At 44.0% G+C, this 21,919-nt stretch overlaps 1 protein-coding gene and 1 long non-coding RNA gene across 3 annotated transcripts in view; one reads left to right on the plus strand and one right to left on the minus strand.

The window, feature by feature from the left end:
- The window catches only part of LOC140069531 (uncharacterized), a 31,623-nt gene extending 14,210 nt beyond the window's left edge, over positions 1-17,413 (plus strand). Inside the window, exon 3 of the long non-coding RNA XR_011848798.1 lies at positions 17,292-17,413. This is a non-coding gene — a long non-coding RNA (uncharacterized lncRNA). The remainder of the gene's footprint in view (positions 1-17,291) is intronic.
- The window catches only part of INO80 (INO80 complex ATPase subunit), a 51,330-nt gene continuing 38,132 nt past the window's right edge, over positions 8,722-21,919 (minus strand). For both annotated transcript variants that reach the window (XM_072115351.1, XM_072115350.1), the window contains 10 exons: positions 19,183-19,310; positions 18,546-18,640; positions 17,885-17,957; positions 17,265-17,423; positions 17,030-17,132; positions 15,563-15,651; positions 13,807-13,962; positions 13,060-13,219; positions 11,221-11,421; positions 8,722-10,251 (listed from right to left, as the gene is read on the minus strand). In XM_072115351.1, coding sequence (XP_071971452.1) covers positions 10,037-10,251; positions 11,221-11,421; positions 13,060-13,219; positions 13,807-13,962; positions 15,563-15,651; positions 17,030-17,132; positions 17,265-17,423; positions 17,885-17,957; positions 18,546-18,640; positions 19,183-19,310 — 1,379 coding nt within the window. In that variant the 3' untranslated portion in view covers positions 8,722-10,036. The remainder of the gene's footprint in view (positions 10,252-11,220; positions 11,422-13,059; positions 13,220-13,806; positions 13,963-15,562; positions 15,652-17,029; positions 17,133-17,264; positions 17,424-17,884; positions 17,958-18,545; positions 18,641-19,182; positions 19,311-21,919) is intronic.

Genomic DNA, 21,919 nt, shown 5'->3' on the forward strand with positions numbered 1-21,919 from the left:
AACCTGTCAAAAACTGATGCGTTTTCAAAAAATGCATGCCTTTTTTAGCGAACTGCTTAAAAATGGACCAAAAAACGGGTTCAAAACGCCATGTGTGGCATCACCCTAATAGATGTATATTGGGAAATTACCTCACATCCTGCCCCCCCCACACACACTACAAAAAAACATGAGGTCAGTGAACTTCAGACCCCGGACTCATAACTAAATTCAGCCCTTATAGACCCTCCAAATCCCTTTTTACCCCAGAGCCTGGAATAATTTTGTGCCCAAACAAAGATGTTGAGTTTACGGTTCAACACTGACACTGTGTTATCCAGACTAAAAACTCAATACACTAAAACTCCAAAAGTTTCTCCCTAAACTACTGAGCCCAAATTCAAAACATGTGACAAGAGAGTAAAATATGTAGACCAATATTATTTCACCGGTCACACTCATCTTCATAGCAGACGGCTCAGATGTTGTGACTATATTAGCAGCTCCAGGGTGGCTCTGGGTAATGAACATCAAGAACTAAACATTTTCTAAATCTTTACATCACACTGAGGTCACGGTCACACGTACCGCTAGGCTTCCATCATAACGCGACGCTAGCGCACAGGGGGAGGTCCTTGGCCCGTACGCACATGCGTTTCCATGGAAACGCATGCGATTGTCAAGCCGTGTGACCGCGGCCTGAGCCATTGCTTCCTGACCCCACCAAAAAAAGTTAGCAAAAAGTCACTTTCCTCTAAATTCATAAAAACTAGACTCCGTCCAGCAAAACACAAGACCTTGCAAATTTTTTCACATCTCCATCACGGACATTATTTGGTAAAAAGTTATAGTTCATAATACGGTGGCCCCAAAGTTTTCCTTTTTTGGGGTTTTTATTTTGTAAAACTCAAAGGAAGCAATAATCATAGAGATTTAATATGGCACACTACATATACTACATAAAAATGAAACCCAATAACCAATGATGGAGTTCATTTTTAAAGCATTATCATCCACAATAGACTGGCGAAATGCATAAGCACCTTCTCCTTATACTCCCGGGGCACTTTCTTGAATAACCCACATAAAACACCATTTTCCTGAAATAATTGACACTGAGGCTCATGTTGGGTGGTGGAAACCGGTCACAGCTTTACTATCACATATCTTGATATAAATAGTTATAAAACTCAAATTTCAGCATTATACACATTTTAATGTAAATCGCCACAGCGAAGAAAACGGCTCAACTGCACTATGGCCATCCGGACTCCCAGATGACAAGTCGACCAGACGAGCAAAGCAGCATTCCATTATTTCTCCATTTCTCTCCGCCAGCTGTGACTTCGTTATGAAACCCGGAAATCTATACCTTCCAAAGTATATCTCCACAGTGAAACACATGGCTCAAATGCACATCTGGACTCCCAGATGACACCATTATTTCTCCGTTTCTCACTTACTTATAAAAGCGGTAATCTCAACAGCATATACATTTTTAGGTAAATCTCCATAAGAAAAAACGGCTCGTACTGCACTATGCCCATCCGGACTCCCAGATGACAAGTCGGCCAGACGAGCAAAGCAGTATTCCATTATCTCTCCATTTCTCACTTCTTTATAAAACCTGGAAATCTCATCATACACATTATTAGGTAGATCTCTGTAAGAAAAACGGCTCGTACTGCAATATGCCCATCTGGACTCCCAGATGACAAGTCGGCCAGATGAGCAGCACATCCATCCTCTCTCCATTTCTTTCCGCCATCTGTGACTTCAGGGCTATAAAACATGGAAAATATTAACAGTACAACATAAAACTGCAACTTGTAGGGAGGGAGGGTGGGACTGCTTTGGTGCCGCAGATCAAAGAGGAAGATGAGTAGCTGACAGCCCCTTATAAAACCAGGAAACAGGAAGAAGCAGGAGAGGGGAGGAGAAAACACTCTAGCAACACCCAGCTCAATAAAGTGCCAAGTTAACCCTATAGTGCAGAGACTAACCTAAAAACAGCATTCACCAGTCCAGGTGCACCTTCCCTAATTGGTCAGGAGTACACCACAAGAAAAGTAAAATAAAACGTTATCTGAACTCCAAACTGGAGCCAATCAAAACTACAACTACAGCCAACAGAAAACAAGCCCTCGCATACAGAAAAAAAGCTTGTCATAATCTGGGGGTGTGGTTATACCGTAGAATAATGTGACCTCATGCGTATCTGCAATAGATCATTAATTGTTTTGGTTTATTTTGTGCAGAAGTCAGTTCTCCCACCACTCAGTGGGGGACATTTATTATGGTGTTTCCGCCAGTTTTGTGGCGCTCTCACCACATGTTCTGCTCTCAGACCTATTTATTAGCTGTCGGGGACAGAAAAATTGACTTTTTCCGTCTGCTCCGACTCTTCTCCGAAAAGGGGCGTGGCTTTGGCGGAGTGGAAACTCAGACAGAATTAATATGTGTCACAGCCATTTTTGGGCGCTGTAAGCTGGTGTAAAGTAGACCAAAAGAAAACTGGTCTAGCAGGGACTGTTGGACACATTTCTGGTGCTCGGGACAGATTTTGGTCCCAGGGACAGAAAATTGTCTCGGGGACAGAAATGTCTCTGCACAGCTCCACAATATTAAATGTGTGTCTTCTTTCCGAGAGCAGGTCGGTAACAAAGCCAATGCAGACACCGACACTTTAAGTAAATGTCCCCCAGTGTCCTTTGATGTAGTGGAGGAGATGTAGGACCTTCTCAGGGCGCGTTCACACGTTGCGTTTTGGTTGCGTTTTCATTGCGTTTGGAACGCATATACAACAGCCGATGTGAGGTAATTTGCCTAATTAAATTACCGTTTACGTTTGTAAACGCAATGTTAACGCATGCATTAACAAAACACATGCGTTAACGCTTTGTTAACGCATGTGTTAACATAGCGTTTACGATACGTTTTGTTAACACATGCGTTAACAGTGATGAAATTAGGCAAATCACCTCTCCTCAGCTGTTGTATATGCGTTTCAAACGCAATGAAAACGCAGGTCAAAACGCAACGTGTGAACGCGCCCTCAGGTGCCGGTGATCCTCAGCCATTGCTCCTATGTGTACACAGAGGGATTCCTGATTGCGCTTTGGTTGCGTTTTCAAACGCATTACAACAGGTGAGGAGAGGTGATTTGCCTAATTACATTACTATTTACATTTGTTAACACTATATTAATGCATGTGTTAACAGCGTGTTTACATTGCGTTTTGTAAACCCACATGTTAACAGTAATGTAATTTGTCAAATCCCCTCTCCTCAGCTGTTGTAATGTGTTTCAAACGCAACGAAAACGCAACCAAAGTGCAATGTGTGAACGCGCCCTCAGGCATAACTGCATACTTACAGGCCCCAAGGCAAAGGAAACTTGGGACCATGTTTTTCATGACTATCATTGCCTGTCAGCCGCTCCCATGACTGAGGCAGGACCAGCTACTAGGCTCAGGGCGAATAAAGGAGAAAACCCAAAAGATATGTTGAGTATGCAAGGTGGATGTCTGTTTAATGGTAGCTTAGGCCGCGGTCACACGATCCGCTAGGCGTCCGTTCATAACGCGACGCTAGCGCACAGGGGGCGGTCCTCGGCCCGACCGCACATGCGTTAACAGGGAAACGTATGCGATTGATAAGCCGATCGCATGCGTTTCTCTGGAAACGCATGTGCGTTCGGGCCGAGGACCTCCCCCTGTGCGCTAGCGTCGCGTTATGAACGGACGTCTAGCGGTACGTGTGACCGCGGCCTTAGATACAGCGGCTCAGCTCTATGTAAGGTGCATATCTATCGGCTTAGATACAGCGGCTCAGCTCTATGTAAGGTGCGTATCTATCGGCTTAGATACAGCGGCTCAGCTCTATGTAAGGTGCATATCTATCGGCTTAGATACAGCAGCTCAGCTCTATGTAAGGTGCATGTAAGGTTTCCATGGTCAACTAGACCAGTTTTACCTCAGAAACTTCTGATAAATCTCCCGCCAATAAACTCTTTCAAGGCACTGAGTTAGGCCCAATAATAGTTTATGTCCCTGCACGGCCTAATCCTCACCTGACTGAACCTTTTCGGCGTGAGGGTTTCTCACTGTGGGAACATAATGGAATTACGACTGTAGCACCCCTGGTACAGGACGGACACCTGAAATCCTTTGAACGGCTAAATTCAGAGTTTAGCTTGGGAGGGTGTTGTTTTTTCTCCTACCAATACTTACAACTAAGGCGAGCTATAGCGGCCCAGTTTGGTGAAGCACCCATTACTGCAGAGTCTAATATATAGCTAACATACATTGCAAAAAGGGAGGAGACGTCGGGAATGATATCCATGTTATATTCCTGGCTTCACGGGAAATACCTGGACGAGTTTCCATTTCCCTCTCGACAGAAATGAGAAAGCAAGATATTGGGCCGTTAAACCAATGGAGCTAGTCCCCATCTTGTCTCCAAGTGAGAGTCAATGACTGTTCATTATTTAGCGGGTTTATAAGACCCCCAAGTCACTGTATGGGTTTCATAGCCGGTGACCACCCAATGCCCCAGGGCCAGGTTGCATTTTGCTTGTGTTTACATTGCATTTTGAAACCCATTGCTACAGCTGAGGAGAGGAGATTTTCCTTATTACATTCCAGTTTACAAAACACAACAATTGACGGGGTGTTAACATGTTAACATATCAGTTAACATTTTGTTTTTTTAAGCAGATGTTAACAGAAATGTAATCAGGCAAAGCGCCTTTTCTTGGCATGTGTGAGCACATGTATTAACATATTGTTAACAAATGCATGTGTTAACATCATTTTGTAAACGTAATGTGACAGCAACGTAATCTGGCAAATCTTCTCTTCTCAGCTGTTGTGAAGGGTCTGAAAATGCATAAGTAAATGCCATGTGTGAACGCAGCCTCATGCTGATGTCAATTACCCAGTAACTTTGGGGTTCCAGAGACCTCAAGGGCATTTTTATAGGGAAGAACAAGGCTTCTAGGGCCACTGGGATAGGTTTTTTTGTGAGGTCCGTCTGTTGAGGATAGGGCAGTGTGCGCGGTGTGCATGGGTGGTCCCACTACCTTCTACAACTTCTTTCTGATGATTTTGCGGGAGCATCAGGGTTGGGGGACCTTGGGGCAGCGAGACTACTAGACTCATCCCAGGCAAATATGACTCTTCTCTGCTCATTTTCACATGACTTTGAATGAGAATATTTTATAGGTAAACAGATGAGATGTCACATAAAAAAAGGGAATTCTAGAAAGGACTTATGGGACCAGTTGCAACCATGACCTGAGACTTACAGCACTCAGCGATAATTCTAGTTATGTCACAGATCATGCACAGTGCTCACCGTGGTACAGTACACAGAGAATAACTACAGTCATGACAAGGTGCAGGGATATTAGATCCAGTGATGTCACAGGACAAGTAAATAAACACAGCGAGGACACATCACAGGAAAAATAGTGATGTCACAGTGCTGGCAAATAAATACAGTTATGTCACCGCACAGGTAAAATAGAGTGATGTCACAGTACAGGGATAATACACACAGTGATGTCACAGCACAGGGATAATACACACAGTGATGTCACAGTACAGGGATAATACACACAGTGATGTCACAGTACAGGGATAATACACACAGTGATGTCACAGTACAGGGATAATACACACAGTGATGTCACAGTACAGGGATAATGCACACAGTGATGTCACAGTACAGGGATAATACACACAGTGATGTCACAGTACAGGGATAATACACACAGTGATGTCACAGGTCGCACCCGGCACAGGTACCTGAGGGGGTAAACTCAAGAAGAAGTATGCGTTTTCAAGACAAAATGTTAGGTGTGGGGGAGTCCTGACTACCTAATGTATATGAGGGCGTCTTGAAAATAATAAGAAAAACTACAGTCATGGTCAAAAGTTTTGATAAGGACACAAATATTATATTGTCACATGATGTGTTGCCCTCTGGTTTGTCAGATGTTTTTATCACATACAGAAATACAAGTGCAATCATATTATGAGTAACAAAAGCTTTTATGGACAGTTAGAATGAGTTACTGCAGCAAGTCAGTATCTGCAGTGTTGTCCCTTCTTCTTCAGGACCTCTGCAATTCTCCCTGGCAGCTCTCACTCACCTTCTGGACCAAATCCTGACTGATAGCCGTCCATTCCTGCACAATCACTGCTGCATTGTGTCACAATTTGTTGGTTTTTGTTTGTCCACCCGTCTCTTGATGATTGAGCACAAGTTCTCAATGGGATTAAGATCTGGGGAGTTTCCAGGCCATGGACCCAAAATCTCTCTGTTTTGTTCCCTGAGCCATTTAGTTCTCCCCTTTGCTTTATGGCAGGTGCTCCATCATGCTGGGAGAGGCATTGTTATCACCAAACTGCTCTTGGAGGGTTGGGAGAAGTTGCTCTTGGAGGACATTCTGGTCCCATTCTTTATTCATGGATGTGTTTTTAGGCAAGACTGTGAGAGAGCCGATTCCCTTGGCTGAGAAGCCGCCCCACACATGAATGGTTGCAGGAGGCTTTACAGTTGGCAGGAGACAAGACTGGTGGTATCGCTCACCTTGTCTTCTCCCAACAAGATGTTCTCCAGATGTTCCAAACAATCGGAAAGGGGATTCATCAGAGAAAATGACTTTACCCCAGTCCTCAGCAGTCCACTCCCTGTACCTTTTGCAGAATATCAGTCTGTCCCTGATGTGTTTTCTGGAGAGAAGTGGCTTCTTTGCTGCCCTCCTGGACACCAGGCCTTGCTCCAAGAGTCTCCGCAGTGTCACAGTGCGTGCAGATGCCTCACACCTGCCTGCTGCCATTCCTGAGCAAGCTCTGCACTGCTGGGAGCCCGATCCCCAAGCTGAAACACTTCTAAGAGACGGTCCTGGCGCTTGCTGGTCCTTCTTGGGGGCCCTGGAGGCTTTTTGGCAACAATGGACCCTCTCTCCTTGAATTCCTTGATGATGCGATAGATTGGTGACTGAGGTGCAATCTTTCTAGCTGCGATACTCTTCCCTGTTAGGCCGGTTTTGTGCAGTGCAATGATGACTGCACGTGTTTCTTTAGAGATAACCATGGTTAACAGAAGAGAAACAATGATGCCAAGCACCAGCCTCCTTTTAAAGTGTCCATTGGTGTGATTGTTACTTAATCATGACAGATTGATCTCCAGCCCTGTCCTCACCAGCACCCACACCTGTGTTACTGGAGCAATCACTGACACCATGTTAGCTGCTCCATTCAAGGCAGGAATACAATGAAGTTGAAATGTGTTTTGGGAAAACAATTTCTAGGCAAATATTGACTTTGCAATGAATTGCTGTTAAGCTGATCTCTCTTTATAACAATCTGGAGTATATGCAAATTGCCATTATAAAACCTGATGCAGTAGACTTTGTAAAAATTTACATTTGTATCATTCTCAAAACTTTTGCCCATGACTGTAATATTGTATAATATAATTCTGAGCTGATGCAGTCGTCCCTGGAATATGACTCATCTATGCTGTGACGCTTTCCCTTATCTTATCACTGGCCTGGGACACTTCCTATAGGACGCTCGCCGCACAGGGAATGTATTCTGCACGGATTGGGTCATTCAGAGCGCGATCCTCAAGGCTTCTGGTGTTGACTCATTTGGGGTGACTTTAGTGAAGTGACTGATTTCTGGAATATCTGTCTATAGAGAAACAAGAGTAATTTTACCCAGTGCACTGGATTTATAGCAGTGTGAATGGCTATGCAAGATTTTTAAAGGGATTGTGTACTCTAGGTAGAGCGTGTATAGTGCGTGACCTGATGAGGCAGGAGAGGGTAAAGGGGGTCTCTGCTTGCTTTAGGCTCTACATAAGAGGCAGCAAAGGACATTTCTTGAGTAAATTAAATGCTAAAAGTTGCATATTTTGTCCCAGGGGAGTCTCATTTTGTCCATATTGATCATCTATCTTAAAGTGCAACTCAGATTTTTTTTTTATATTTTTCACAACTCAATAGGCCTTGGGATGTAGAACAACTTTGCTTATTATCTGACTTACCCATGTAGTTTCTTTGCCATCCTCCTCAGTTTAGCCTAGTCCTGCAGTAGCTGCTTCTCTTGGCTGTGCCGATTTCTCCTATGTTTCATGTCATGTAATCGATTCAATGCTGGTTTCTACTACTTATTACATGCTTCATGCTCATCCATGTGATGAAAGCTGCCAGGCTAGTCACTATATGCATCCTGTATCTACACTATAATGTATTCAGTGGATTTAATTATAGGAATCTCACTGGATTTACTGTTAAATTACTTAATAAGGGAACACATTACTTAATGAGAGAATGCATCATAGGAACTATGAGCAACATACATTTGACTCAGTTTCAGGGCAAATACAGGAAGAGATTATTCTCTGCCAACTTCATTGGTGTTCAAGAATATTTTTGGCTAGCAGCGTCAGAACAGAAGATGCCACAACTATGGAAAGAAAACGGCGTAAAGGGGAACACAATATGGACATCCTTCTGCTTGCTTAAAAAGGAGGAATCACTATAAATCATTATAAAATTGGAGTTATGGATAGGTGACCAAAATTTGTAATATCCCCTTCAAGCAGCCAAGGTATAGCACTAATACCCCTACAGATTACCCTGTGGATACAGCATAAATATGCAGAATCTCATTTTGAAGAAATGCAAAGAACAGTACACAAAAAAATTACCTAAAATTACCTTTGATTTATTCAGATTTTTTTTTGTAATCTTCAGTTAGTAAAACAAATTTTATACATATATACAAATTTAGATATAAAAATAGACGTCACATCGTAAAGTAGAGAAGAAAAATAACTTTGCATCAGTTTTCCTGCTGTTCTATATATTATATACACACACTTATGATTATGCTGCAAAACTGACCAAAATGTAAGAGTGCAAATCATCGCAGGGTTCGGCTTTTACCCCTATTTTTTTTTTTTTCTACGAGCCCTTCTTGTGGCAAGGTGACGGCAGGTCTGAACACAGACCCATCTACAGATTACTGTCCGCTTACGTTACTCTTCTGAATAGGAGTGTAATGTTGTCAGGAGGTAGTAGGCATCACCCAAGGCTCCACGCAGACTCCACGTCCCTTTAAGGGTCCTTTCCCGTTATAGTCCTCATTCCTTTAGAAGATGATGGGGGTCGGATTGGACTTCCAGAAGCTACTGGAACATCTATAGAATTTATTAGGTAGCTTAATTCATTGATATGGATGCAAAGCGTTTTCTCTATTGTCCTTTATCTCTTGCAGTAGTTAAAAAGAAAAAGTTGGGGTTGTGGTTTATGGGGGAAGGTATTAATATTGCCCATGACGGGTTATTGCATTCTATATACACATAAGTTACTCTGGGGGGGGGGGGGGGTCTAGACTGGCTTAAAGGGGTGTTCCGGGCTAAAAATATTGACAACGTATCCCTAGAATATCAGACTGGAGGTGGTCAAACACCCAGCACCTTCACAGATCAGTGGATAACCAGAGGATTGAACAGGAAGCAGACAGCGCCAGTACCTGTGTAGTGGTCAGACCAAGTTACTGCGCACCAGCTTCCATTGATTTGGACTAGGCTGCAGTGACTCAAATCAGCCACTACACGGAGAATGGCGTTATCTGCTTCATATCTCAATCTCTGTTTAGCTGCTGTGAACGACCACCAAACTATAAGATCATGTTTTTAGTCCACAAGGTTATTAAGTTGTAATAAACCTCACAGATTATTTATGGCATGCATACACAGTTTATGCCATGAGCGTCTCAATCATGTGCCTCCCATTTCTGTCACCCGCAGCCATCACCCAAACAGGGCTCCCTGACCCTCTGCTTCCATAGGTGCCACGGCTGCACATACTGGGATAGTCTCAGGACACGGGGTAAGATAGGAGTTGACACGTTACAGAGAGTTTGGAGACGTGGATGAATCTTGCGGTTGCGTCGCTCACTGTTACACGCGTGGTGGTGGTGGGTCTTCTGTAAATCTTTGGCTGTATGTGACCTTGCTAAGTAAAAGCTCCAGTTTACGACCCCCCCTGGTTTCCGCTAGTTTTACTGTGTCTTCGTGCTGAGCTATCCTGCGTCGTACTGATGGGGGTGCTGATCTTTGAAGTACCGGCTCCGCCGCTTCCTTTGCTCAAGGGAGAGGTAATTGGGGAGGAAGAGTTCAAATGGCTAAAATCTGATCCTCCGTAAGTCCGTAATAGAGGGGCTGGGAGGGTGCTGTTTGCCGGTAGACCTGCAGGAAGATGAAAGTAGAAAGAATATGTGTCAACATGCTATTATATATATACACATGATGGAGATAGCAAATGTAATCCTTAAAGGGGATCTCCAGTTTAACACACAAATAATTATTATAATAAAATAATAAAAACAAGGCACCGGACGCCTCCAATACAGCAACAGTGTCTGCTCCTGCAGCTCCCAATTGGCTCTTATCAAAAGACGACCCATCCGGGGGTGCGACCTAAGGGGGTCACCTCCCTACCCAGTGACCTGCTAGGGGGGTCCCTGACTGAGGCTGAGTGATTGGTTGCTTCAGTAATTTGCCCTCAAATGGTGTAACATATGACCAAGAAACATAATTCTGAGGCCGGCACCTGAACATTGGAATGGAGGGAGAAGTGGAAATCACCTTTAATGTAAAGTAAGTTTCAGTCATGAAGCAAATATTTCGGTTTCAACTCATCTCTGAGCCTTACTTGAACAGAGTAAGGTTCCCAGGCCCTCACATGATTGGCGCTGCTCAGAGTTGGGAAGGCAAGAAGATGATTCTGGGATATTTTTTTTAGCCTTCTAAGGGCCCCATTCACACAACCGCATAGAGGCTTGTGACCCGGCCGTATAATACGCGGCCAAATCATGGTCTTCATAAAGGTCTCCGGTAACCAGTCATGATGAGCGCACAGTGTATCATTGCAATGTAACCGAGTGGCTGTGGTGCAAAGTATAGGATATGTCCTATATGTATCCAGATTTGCAGAACGGCCAGTCCTCTTTCCATTAAGAGGGGAGGGTTCAGGAACGCTCACTTCCCCTCCCTTCTCCACCCGGCCGTGCGGTTGAGGCCTTAGTGCTTCCCCAGAATCAGGAAGTTTAGCAGCACTATAGGCATCGGGGAGATAGGAAATCTGCAGCTTTTCCATCAGATAACCCCGTGACGTGTAGGACTACCACCCCCTATTTGGATGCTGCATGTTATTACCTTTTGACACATTGTACCCATACGCAGCAAATGCTGCAGCAGCTCCGGCCATCGCCCCCGCCATCGCCGCTGCGCTGCCAGCTGTAGATTTCCGGATTCGGGATTTCCCGCTCTTCGTTCCGTTTCCACCGGTTTTTGTCCGCGCTCGGTTACGGTTCGTGTTTGTTCGTCCGCTGGTAGAGGTTTCCGGATTGAAAACTCCTGCAGGAGACAACAGAATTATCAATGCAGTCAGAAAATATTAATATAGAGATCTACAATATTCTTATATCACTCGCAGCACAGTCCATGTGATGGCCACAGTATGAAGCGTCTGGATAGGCAGCATCACATTACACAAACCTCCTGATCTCCGGTGGAGGATTAATAATCACATCTGATAAGTCTTTACCCCTCCATGGTCAGGCAGGGGAGGACACGCATCCCTTATTACATGAGGTAGTAGTCTCAATGCCGCACAGTCTGGAGGGGAGGTACACGGCCTTCTTCAGGATTATAGGTTGTACTATGGATTAATTTCAAGCTCACAATTAAGTTATTATCCCTATAAATAACAGGGCTCCGCTAAAACTGTAAACATTGCTATCATTTTGTTCCTTAAAGGAAACCTATCACCAGATTTTATCCCATTACACTACCCGCCCTCTCAGGTATGGGATGAAATGTCCTTTGTAGAATTCCCTCCTATGTGACATCTCATCTGATTACCTGGTGACAGAAATCAGGAAGAGGTTTCTCACTCTACAGTGTTACATTAGCCTGTACAGGCGGTCCCCTACTTAAGAACACTCGACTTACATACGGACCACTGGATATTGGTAATTTATTGTACCTTAGTCCTAGGCTACTATAATCAGCTATAACAGTTATCACAGGAGTCTGTAATGAAGATTTATTATTAATCCTGGTTCTTAAGACAACCCAACATTTTTAAAATCCAATTGTCACAGAGACCAAAAAAGTTCTGGCTGGTATTACAATGATAAAGTATACAGTTCCGACTTACATACAAATTCAACTTAAGAACAAACCTACAGACCCTATCTTGTATGTAACCTGGGGACTGCCTGTACTGATGGGGTTACCAGTAATATGTCTGACTACAGGAAGCCATGAAGAACTCCAGATCACTTGTATCCTGACCCCTTATCAGTGAGGCCAGCGACATTAGACATGAATGTCAGCATCATGTGCCGTCCAAAACAATAATCGTGCCATTTAATAAGAGCACAATGATCCATCTGTGACCAGCGAACCATTGCAGACACAATCATCCAGAGTGCACAGGGCAGGCCCAATGTTCCTTCTGGATATCTGAATGGGTTCATCAGTAAACACCATGGAAATGAGCTGTGCATTCATTTTGGACCTGACTGACCCCTCTACTTACTCATAACAAAGTCCACAGGGCCATAATGCTTTAGCAAGGCCAGATTTTCACTAATTTATTTGTAATTCCATAGAATAAAAATCTGGGTCCTCAGCCAGATTGCATATGCGTTTTCAGACCCGGGTGTGATTGTTACGGTAACCAGGCCCTTGTGTCTTAGTGTTCACAATAAAAGATACCAGGTTTTCGTTCGAGGCCGAACCAGGTCGAGGCCCATCCCCGTGCCATTATGAACGCAACGCTAGTAGGAAAGTGTGACCGCAGCCTTATTTAGCACAACTGACGCACCTTTTTAAATGATTGTTTTGTGCACATGTGGAGCGCCCTTCTATTTTGTTGGGACATTCCGGCACAGGAAAGGGCGCTCGTATAATGCAAGCAGAGCTCCGGATTATAGTATACTGGAAATGAGCATATAATGATCAGACGGGGATTGCATGGATACAGACCGTTAAGGGTGTCGGACGCGGAGCCGGTGATGGACGCAGGCGAGTTTGTTCCTCTAGACTGCTGAGCGGAGGAGGAAGGGTCGTCTACTATCACCAACATATCATTGCTGCTCTCATCCATGGCGATGGATCCGGTATGGAGTTCACTGCTGATGGATATCTAGTGGAGGGACGACAATATTACTACCTGACGCCAATTTATTTACAGGAATCATTGGGTTATGGTAACACTTGGGCAGTGCTTTTAGCCATTCACTTCCACAGTAAATAAATTAATTTGGTTTTCGATATTTATGACTGATCCTGGTCCATTTGTCAATACCAATAAGGATATCCATTACAATTATGTTTAATTCCTTGTACTGGGTCCATTTGTCGCCTGGATTTACATGCCTGGACCCAGTACAGCTGAATTGTAGAAACCTGCTGCGTCCAGTTTGGGTGAAGTGGGTTCGGGCCAAGTAAACTCAGCCCTGTGCCACCTATAACACGAGATCAGTACAATCTGGGTAGTAGCAGATTTGGCTCCCAGCAGGGCAGCTCCCATGTAAGTTATACTGGGATATGAATCTACACTACGGTGATAGTATGGCATTAATATATAGATTCAATGCTAAAGCCATTACATTACTCACATTTGTCTGAACTGTTTATGGTGGGAGTACGAGGTATTGCAGGTAAACACAAAGCACTCCCCCAAAATAACTGCAGGTGTATACAATATCTCCTGTATGGAGGGTCACTCACCTCGCTGAAAGGACTGGGCATTGCAGAGTCAACGCTGATAAAGGAGTCATCTCCATCAGCAGACAGATTGGAGTTATCCGCTGAGGGCACAAATGGGATGACCAGGTTAAGGCCGTCCTTCTTTTTCCTGATATCAATGTCATCTTCTTTCTTCTTCTACAATGAAAAGAATGGGATTTTTTTTTTTTTTTTTTTTAAAAAGGTCAGAGTTATAAGAAACAGATAACTACACAATTATAGTGTCATCAAAATCCCCTTAAATAATGTATAACATCAATGTCCAACATTTTAAAAGGGATTGTCCCAAGCATCTTTGTTTTACCTGTCTGGAGGGTCGGTCCGACTGCTGGGACCGCCATCAAGCACAAGAATTTCTAGAGAACAGGGATACGGTTCTCACTAATGTGTGGAGCAGTGGGACAAGCGCTGTGCTCTGCTATCCCCATCACTCCCATAGACCTGTGTGCAGGGATATGACACCTGCTCATCCGGCAGCTGCAGCCATTATAGAGTGCAAGCTCTTGTGTCACCCCCTCATCCTCATAGACTGTAAGCTCTTGTGTCACCCCCTCATCCTCATAGACTGTAAGCTCTTGTGTCACCCCTCATAGACTGTAAGCTCTTGTGTCACCCCTCATAGACTGTAAGCTCATGTGTCCTCCCTCATCCTCATAGACCGTAAGCTCTTGTGTCATCCCTACATCCTCATAGACTGTAAGCTCTTGTGTCACCCCCTCATCCTCATAGACTGTAAGCTCTTGTGTCACCCCCTCATCCTCATAGACTGTAAGCTCTTGTGTCACCCCCTCATCCTCATAGACTGTAAGCTCTTGTGTCACCCCCTCATCCTCATAGACTGTAAGCTCTTGTGTCACCCCTCATCCTCATAGACTGTAAGCTCTTGTGTCACCCCCTCATCCTCATAGACTGTAAGCTCTTGTGTCACCCCCTCATCCTCATAGACTGTAAGCTCTTGTGTCACCCCCTCATCCTCATCCTCATAGACTGTAAGCTCTTGTGTCACCCCTCATCCTCATAGACTGTAAGCTCTTGTGTCACCCCCTCATCCTCATAGACTGTAAGCTCTTGTGTCACCCCCTCATCCTCATAGACTGTAAGCTCTTGTGTCACCCTCATAGACTGTAAGCTCTTGTGTCACCCCCTCATCCTCATAGACTGTAAGCTCTTGTGTCATCCCTACATCCTCATAGACTGTAAGCTCTTGTGTCATCCCTACATCCTCATAGACTGTAAGCTCTTGTGTCACCCCCTCATCCTCATAGACTGTAAGCTCTTGTGTCACCCCCTCATCCTCATAGACTGTAAGCTCTTGTGTCACCCCCTCATCCTCATAGACTGTAAGCTCTTGTGTCACCCCCTTATCCTCATAGACTGTAAGCTCTTGTGTCACCCCCTCATCCTCATAGACTGTAAGCTCTTGTGTCACCCCCTTATCCTCATAGATGGTATGGTCTCGGGATCTCTTTGTACTCTGTGATGTAATATTATATGTGTACATGTCCCCTATGATTTGTAAAGCGCTACAGAATATGATGGCGCTATAGAAATAAAGATGACTATTATTAGTGAGAACACGATCCATGGTCTGCAGGTTGCTGGGGGTCCGAGCAGTGTAACCCTCACTGATCAGCTAGTTATGCCCTATCCTTTGAATAGTGGATAATTTAGATATTTGGGACAAGTATCTTTCAAGTCCATAAATCATTAGAAAAACTAAATTTAAGGAAGAATTGACCTTTTCTGCATATTTTTCCCTTTTCCTCTTGCGTTCTTTCACTTTGTTGGTTTCTTCTTGTTGTCTCTTCTCCTCTTGTCTCTGACGTACTAGAGAAACAGATCATACGATTCGACCATTGAACTTCGCATTAGTGACATTTTGGACAGCACTATACTAGGTTATCACTGTCAGATCAGTGCAGATGTGACACCTGGACGCGGCGCCTCAGTGAGCGCTGGTGCGCAGATCGGTCCCATCTCCATGAACTGGACTGAGCTGCCATACTGAGCACATCTGCTCCTCTCTTACTGCTCTGTAATGTCTTATTCTGTCTGTACACGTCCCCCATCATCTGTACAGCGCCGTGGAATATGATGGCGCTATACATTGATTTATTATTATTATTACTTAGGACACTTCGGCTTGTCCGAGCTGTGTGATCTCTTTATTGTACAGATTCTGGACAACGGTTTTAACCCCTCTTGTTTTTACATTTTCTGCTCCCCTCCTCCAAAAAGACAGAACCTTTTTATAATCTTTCCATTTGCAGAACTATACTTGGGCTTGTAACAATTTGGGCTTCTTAGTGGAACCAATTAATATTCCATGCTATGTACTGGGGAAGCTGGAATAAAATTCCAAATGTGGTGACAATGTATTAGCGCCATATTCTTATGGGCCCCGTCATTCGTGCGAGCAGGAACCTCACTCCTATTGTTTCATATGACCAGGTTTTAATTTTATGTCTATGTACCCCCGGGATCTGTACAGCGCTGCGGAATATGATGGCGATATAGAAAGTATTTTTTTTTCTTTTATATATATTATTGCTTCAATATTGGGGACTGTGTGACCTATTCCAATTTCTATGTTTTTATGACATTGTATTCTGTTAATGTGTTCATCGCATGGGATAATCATTTCAATATATTGATAGATCACCCAATTCGGGATGCAGGGACACCTAACACCTATAGCAGTGATGGCGAACCTTTTAGAGGTTGAGTGCCCAAACTGCAACCCAAAACCCTGCTTATTTACCGCAAGGTGCCAACCAAAAATTAAAGCAGTAACTTATTGCTCCCTGTTCAACAACTTTCAATCATATTGGCCTCCTGAGGACAGCAACACAGTAGAAAGATGGAAAATATTCATCGTTTTAGCTTCTTTTCAGTTTCCCTCTGTACACACAGATTCGGAGGTCCTCCAAAAATAATTCAACCCTGTCTAATTCTTCCTCTTCCTACAGTCCCAAATAGAGAAGTGAGTATCAAAATATGACTGAAAGCAGCATCTTGTAAGTTTCTTGGAACTGCAGGAAGATTCTTTGAGTCTTGTCTGGTGTGCTGGGGCGATGGCCCGGGTGCCCACAAAAAGGGCCCTGAGTGCCGCCTCTGGCACCCGTGCCATAGGTTCGCCACCACTGACCTATAGGATTGTGTTCACTTCTATTTCGGGTCTAGGTGATCTGAAGGTCTATCTTACATTTCTTCTCCAATTCCTCGTCATCCAGCAGCAGGCTGACCACTTCCTTAGGTTTAAGAGTGTCGGGCTTAAAGTTTCCTCCAGAGATGACGACTCGCTGGATCTGGAAGAGAAGACGTGAATCTTAATAACACAACAAACCAATAAATAATAACCAGGTAAAAAAATAAATAAAAAATAAAAATAATGGGAAATGATCCGTATAATTATGTGCCATATTAATACTGCGTCTTACCTCGCTCTTCTCTTTTGCCCTCTGCAGTATCCGCTCTTCGATGGTTCCCTTACAGATCAGTCGGTAGACGGTGACCTGCTTGGTCTGGCCTAGACGGTGAGCTCGGTCCATGGCTTGTTGGTCTACTGTTGGATTCCAGTCGCTATCGTAGAAGATAACCTAACCATGGAGAGAGAAGAACCAGATCCATATTTAGAATAAATGAAGATTATCGAATGTATATTTTGTCCTTCGTAGAGGTTTATGGAGTCGGCCATCTTGCCCGAGCTGCCGTTTACAGCACTTAGTGATGTGCTTTATGGCAGCCATATAGAGAACCATAGACACAATGATCTAGATATGTCCATTGACATCTATGGGGACGTTCTCTAGGCATGTGCAGGGGTTATTGTGCAGGGAGAAGGGGGGTAAGATCATTTGTTTCCATCACCTATAGATAACAGGGGATTGTATATATTCCACAGCTCTATACAATAGTGCCATCATGAGGTGAAAATAACAGCATATTCGTAATCGTGTAGACATGGGATGGGCCTTAATCTTTGGCCCAATTTTAATTCTGTGACTTTACCTTTAATAAGAGTGATATGTATTATCATTGAGGAGTAAAAACTTCTTACCGTATCAGCAGCAGTGAGATTAATACCCAGGCCCCCGGCTCTAGTACTCAGCAGAAACACAAAAATGTCAGTCCTAAAGGGGGGGGGAAGAAAGTTCCATATGAAGAAATATACATATATTTGCAACATCTGTATTCCAGTGTGTTCATGACCATAATGTGATTTGTATTTAGTTTTTTTGTGTTTAGTAGCATTTAGTGGAGAGGAGTTGGGGGTGACGTAGCTGCTGTGATTCCTCTCTCCTCCCTCTGCTGGGGGTGGGGCAGGGGTTACCTAGCTTCTGTGATTCCTCTCTCCTCCACTTTGCTTTGGGGGGGGGGGGCTGGGTGACCTAGTTGCTGTGCTTCTTCTCCCTTCCCCTTTCTAGGAGGGGGGCTGGGGATGACCTAGCTGCTGTGCTTCTTCTCCCTTCCCCTTTGCTGGGGGGGGGGAGGGGGGGGACTGTGGTTGACCCAGCTGCTGTGATTCCTCTCTCCTCCCCTTTGCTGGGGGGTGACCTATTGTAATCCTACCTTTGATGATAATTAAATGGCTGCTGAGGAGTGATCTTTACAGAACAGGAAGGATCAGCCTTTTGAAGGACTTGAATATATCGAACCAAAGCTTTAAACTTTGTAGTAATTGGTGTTGATACCAATACACACTGATCCTAATACTTTACCTGCTCTGGAAGTCGGCCACCATGTCTCGCCTCTCCGAAATCTTGGAAGACCCGTCTAATCGCATGTATGTGTGCTTCCTGTATACCATGTATTCCTATGAAAGACAGAATGGAAACAGCTCTTATACTTACACATATTTTATATCCTTCTTTTAAAAAATGTTGCTCCAAATCCTAACCCTATTTATCACAGAGCTCAGCGCCTCTATTCCCATCACCCCTGCCCAAAAGAAGAAATCACCTGACAGCTTCACTTTTAGTAAGCTGCTTTAAAGGAAATCTCCAATCTAATCAAGGTAATTTGCATAAATGCAAAGATAATGTTTTTAATAAAAACGGGTAGTAACAAGGGCTAGCCCCATACGGTTAGGGGTGAGGACTCTACCATCAGATCGACTTCTATAAGTAGATTCCTGATGGTATTTTTCCTTTCGTGTGGGTCAATCCTGGTCCTTGTCATGTAATGACAACATACGTGCAGCAGAGGGCGCTCTGAAAACCTGAACAGTATCAAGGAATAAACCTTTCATTAACCATTTCTTTTCTTTCCATTAGTCGTAAAATAAAAACATAAAAAAAAACCCAACATAACCCGTCACGTCACCAAGGCCTCATTTCTCCGTAGAGAGCGCGTTACCTCCAGCAGATCTATCATCCGAGTCATCTGAGAGTAAATGAGAACGCGGTGTCCTTGTGACTTGAGACGTGTGAGCAATAGGTCCAGTGCGTAGAGCTTCCCGCTGTCAGTGATCAGGCTCTCCTTGTCTGCAGGGAAGATAATTATATAATACATATAATATAATAACAAAGCGCTAATCATAACACGTACTATATGCTCAGGCTGTACCCACAATACTCAGGGGGGGAAATATCCCTTTAAGAGGAGCAGACATGGACGTGCAGGGTACCTACCTATACCTTTCCCCCATGGAGCCTGTAACACTACGGACTTCACCTCCTTATTAAGAACTATATTAGATAAAGGAAAGACTAGAAGACCCCATAGAAATGCAAGAAAAGGGGGTTGCAATTAGGTCACTAAGACCCTTGTAGCCCCCGTCATGGAGGGTACACCTCAATTATTCCTTGGTGGACACTGCAGCCAATGCTTAGATGTAAGGGTAACACATCAAACCCTAAAACTTCTGGCTCAGAGGTTAGGGAAGGATTGTAAGGGAACCCATCTTTCTATGTTAGGCCTCATCCTTTGTAGGGATCGGGTATATTGAATTAGGAAATGTTCTACAAAGAGGAAAAATTTCTTATAACTTCACTCCCTACTGAAGACAGACACGCATGCTCAGATGTGCCGAGCATACATGTTATAGGATATAGGGGTACAGAGACACAGATAGGGACGGTGATTGTTCCCCTTACATACTGGAGTGGATTGCTCTGATGGATCCATGTAAGCCCAGGTCACACACCTGTACATTATACAGAGGATATTAGACATCTCCACAGGTAATGAGGAGGTGACAGCAGTGACAGGTGAGATGAATGGCTTCCTGCTGTACAATATGTATGATCAGTGCAGTGACTCATGTGCCGATATGTATGACAGCTCCCCGCCAGCACAATGCACACACAGGAGAGGGAGAGCCAACATGATTGATGCATGTTCACTGCACAACATTCAGTTAAAGGGGTTGTCCACTTTCAGCACAAAATTGATGTTGTACAAATTTTCCAATGTCTCTCCGAAACAATGTCTCTTGGATCTCCGCTTGCTGTCATTCTATAGGAAACTACATTTACTTCCTGTGCATAGAAACCAGTCTCTGGTCATGTAATGTCACACAGGTGCACGGCTCGTTATATCCCTGGTCATGTGATGTTACACAGGTGCACAACTCGTTATATATCCCTGGTCATGTGATGTCACACAGGTGCACGGCTGCTTATGTCTCTGGTCATGTGATGTTACACAGGTGCACAACTCGTTATATCCCTGGTCATGTGATGTCACACAGGTGCAAGGCTCGTTATATCCCTGGTCATGTGATGTCACACAGGTCTCGTTATATTCTTGATCATGTGATGTCACACAGGTGAAAGGCTCGTTATATCCCTGGTCATGTGATGGCACACAGGAGCACGGTCGTTATATCACTGATCATGCCATGTCACACAGGTGCACTACTCGTTATATCCTTATTCATTACATAAACAACATCAATTATTGGCTGAAAGTAGACATCCCCTTGATTTATCAATCATCACTAAGTGTGACCACCTTTTTAAAAGCAGAAGTTTTAGCGGTTTGCTGATCAGGACCATTCTAGTTAATGTGATCACAATTCCAAATACCGGTAGTAGGATCTTTGAGATTTTTGAGTTTTTTTCTTCCTATCAGTCTAGGGAGGGTTGGATGACAATTGCCAATCATCATTCTTAATTCCGAAAGATTATTCACAAATATTCAAGACACAAGCACAAAAAAAAAAAAAAATTAAAAAAAAAACCTTCCCAGGAATCGACATCTCAGTTAATGAAAACCCAAGAGCTACATCTCACATTCTGCAGACCTCGGCACTGGACGTCCAAGCTGACAGTGGACAGGCAGGACTTGTGAAGAAAAGCCTCTTCATCCTTAAAATAATGTGTCCGCAAAGCCTTAGGCTCTGTGCACACCAGCAAAGCTTCTGTCCATGTGTTACCTGATAGTTAAGTACCTTCAATAATCGACACATTCATTTCTATGGGCTCATACACAGGGCAGTGGTTTGCGTAGATCAGAGGGAAAATCTCTGAGTTCGCAGCACAGATTATCATTTTTTATTATAGTCATCAGTGTGTGAGCAGATTTAACACGTCAATAACACACGTGCTGCAAACAACAACCCCCGGCCCATTGATAGCAAACCGAGAAATGCAAATGTTTAGTGTATAGCGAGTCCCAGAATGCAGAGCTGCAGCTTCACAAATCGCATGAGCTCTGAAAATGGGGGTGATTTGTCAACCACTGGCAGACAAAATGTACAATCTGCTCAGCTCCTACTGCTCTATGTACATAGTGTCCTGTCTGCAGGCAGCATGTTATAGAGCAGGAGGAGCAGAGCAAAATGTATATAGTGTCCTATCTGCAGGCAGCATCTTATAAAGCAGGAGGAGCTGAGCAGAATGTACATAGTGTCCTACCTGCAGGCAGCATGTTATAGAGCAGGAGGAGCTGAGCAGATTAACATGCTGCCTGCAGACAGGACACTATGTACAATCTGCTCAGCTCCTCCTGCTCTATAATATGCTGCCTGCAGATAGGACACTATGTACATTCTGCTCAGCTCCGCCTGCTCTATAAGATGCTGCCTACAGATAGGACACTATATACTATTTGCTCTGCTCCTCCTGCTCTATAACATGCTGCCTACAGA

This window comes from Engystomops pustulosus, chromosome 7, assembly GCF_040894005.1.
Source record: "Engystomops pustulosus chromosome 7, aEngPut4.maternal, whole genome shotgun sequence".
NCBI lineage: Eukaryota > Metazoa > Chordata > Amphibia > Anura > Leptodactylidae > Engystomops > Engystomops pustulosus.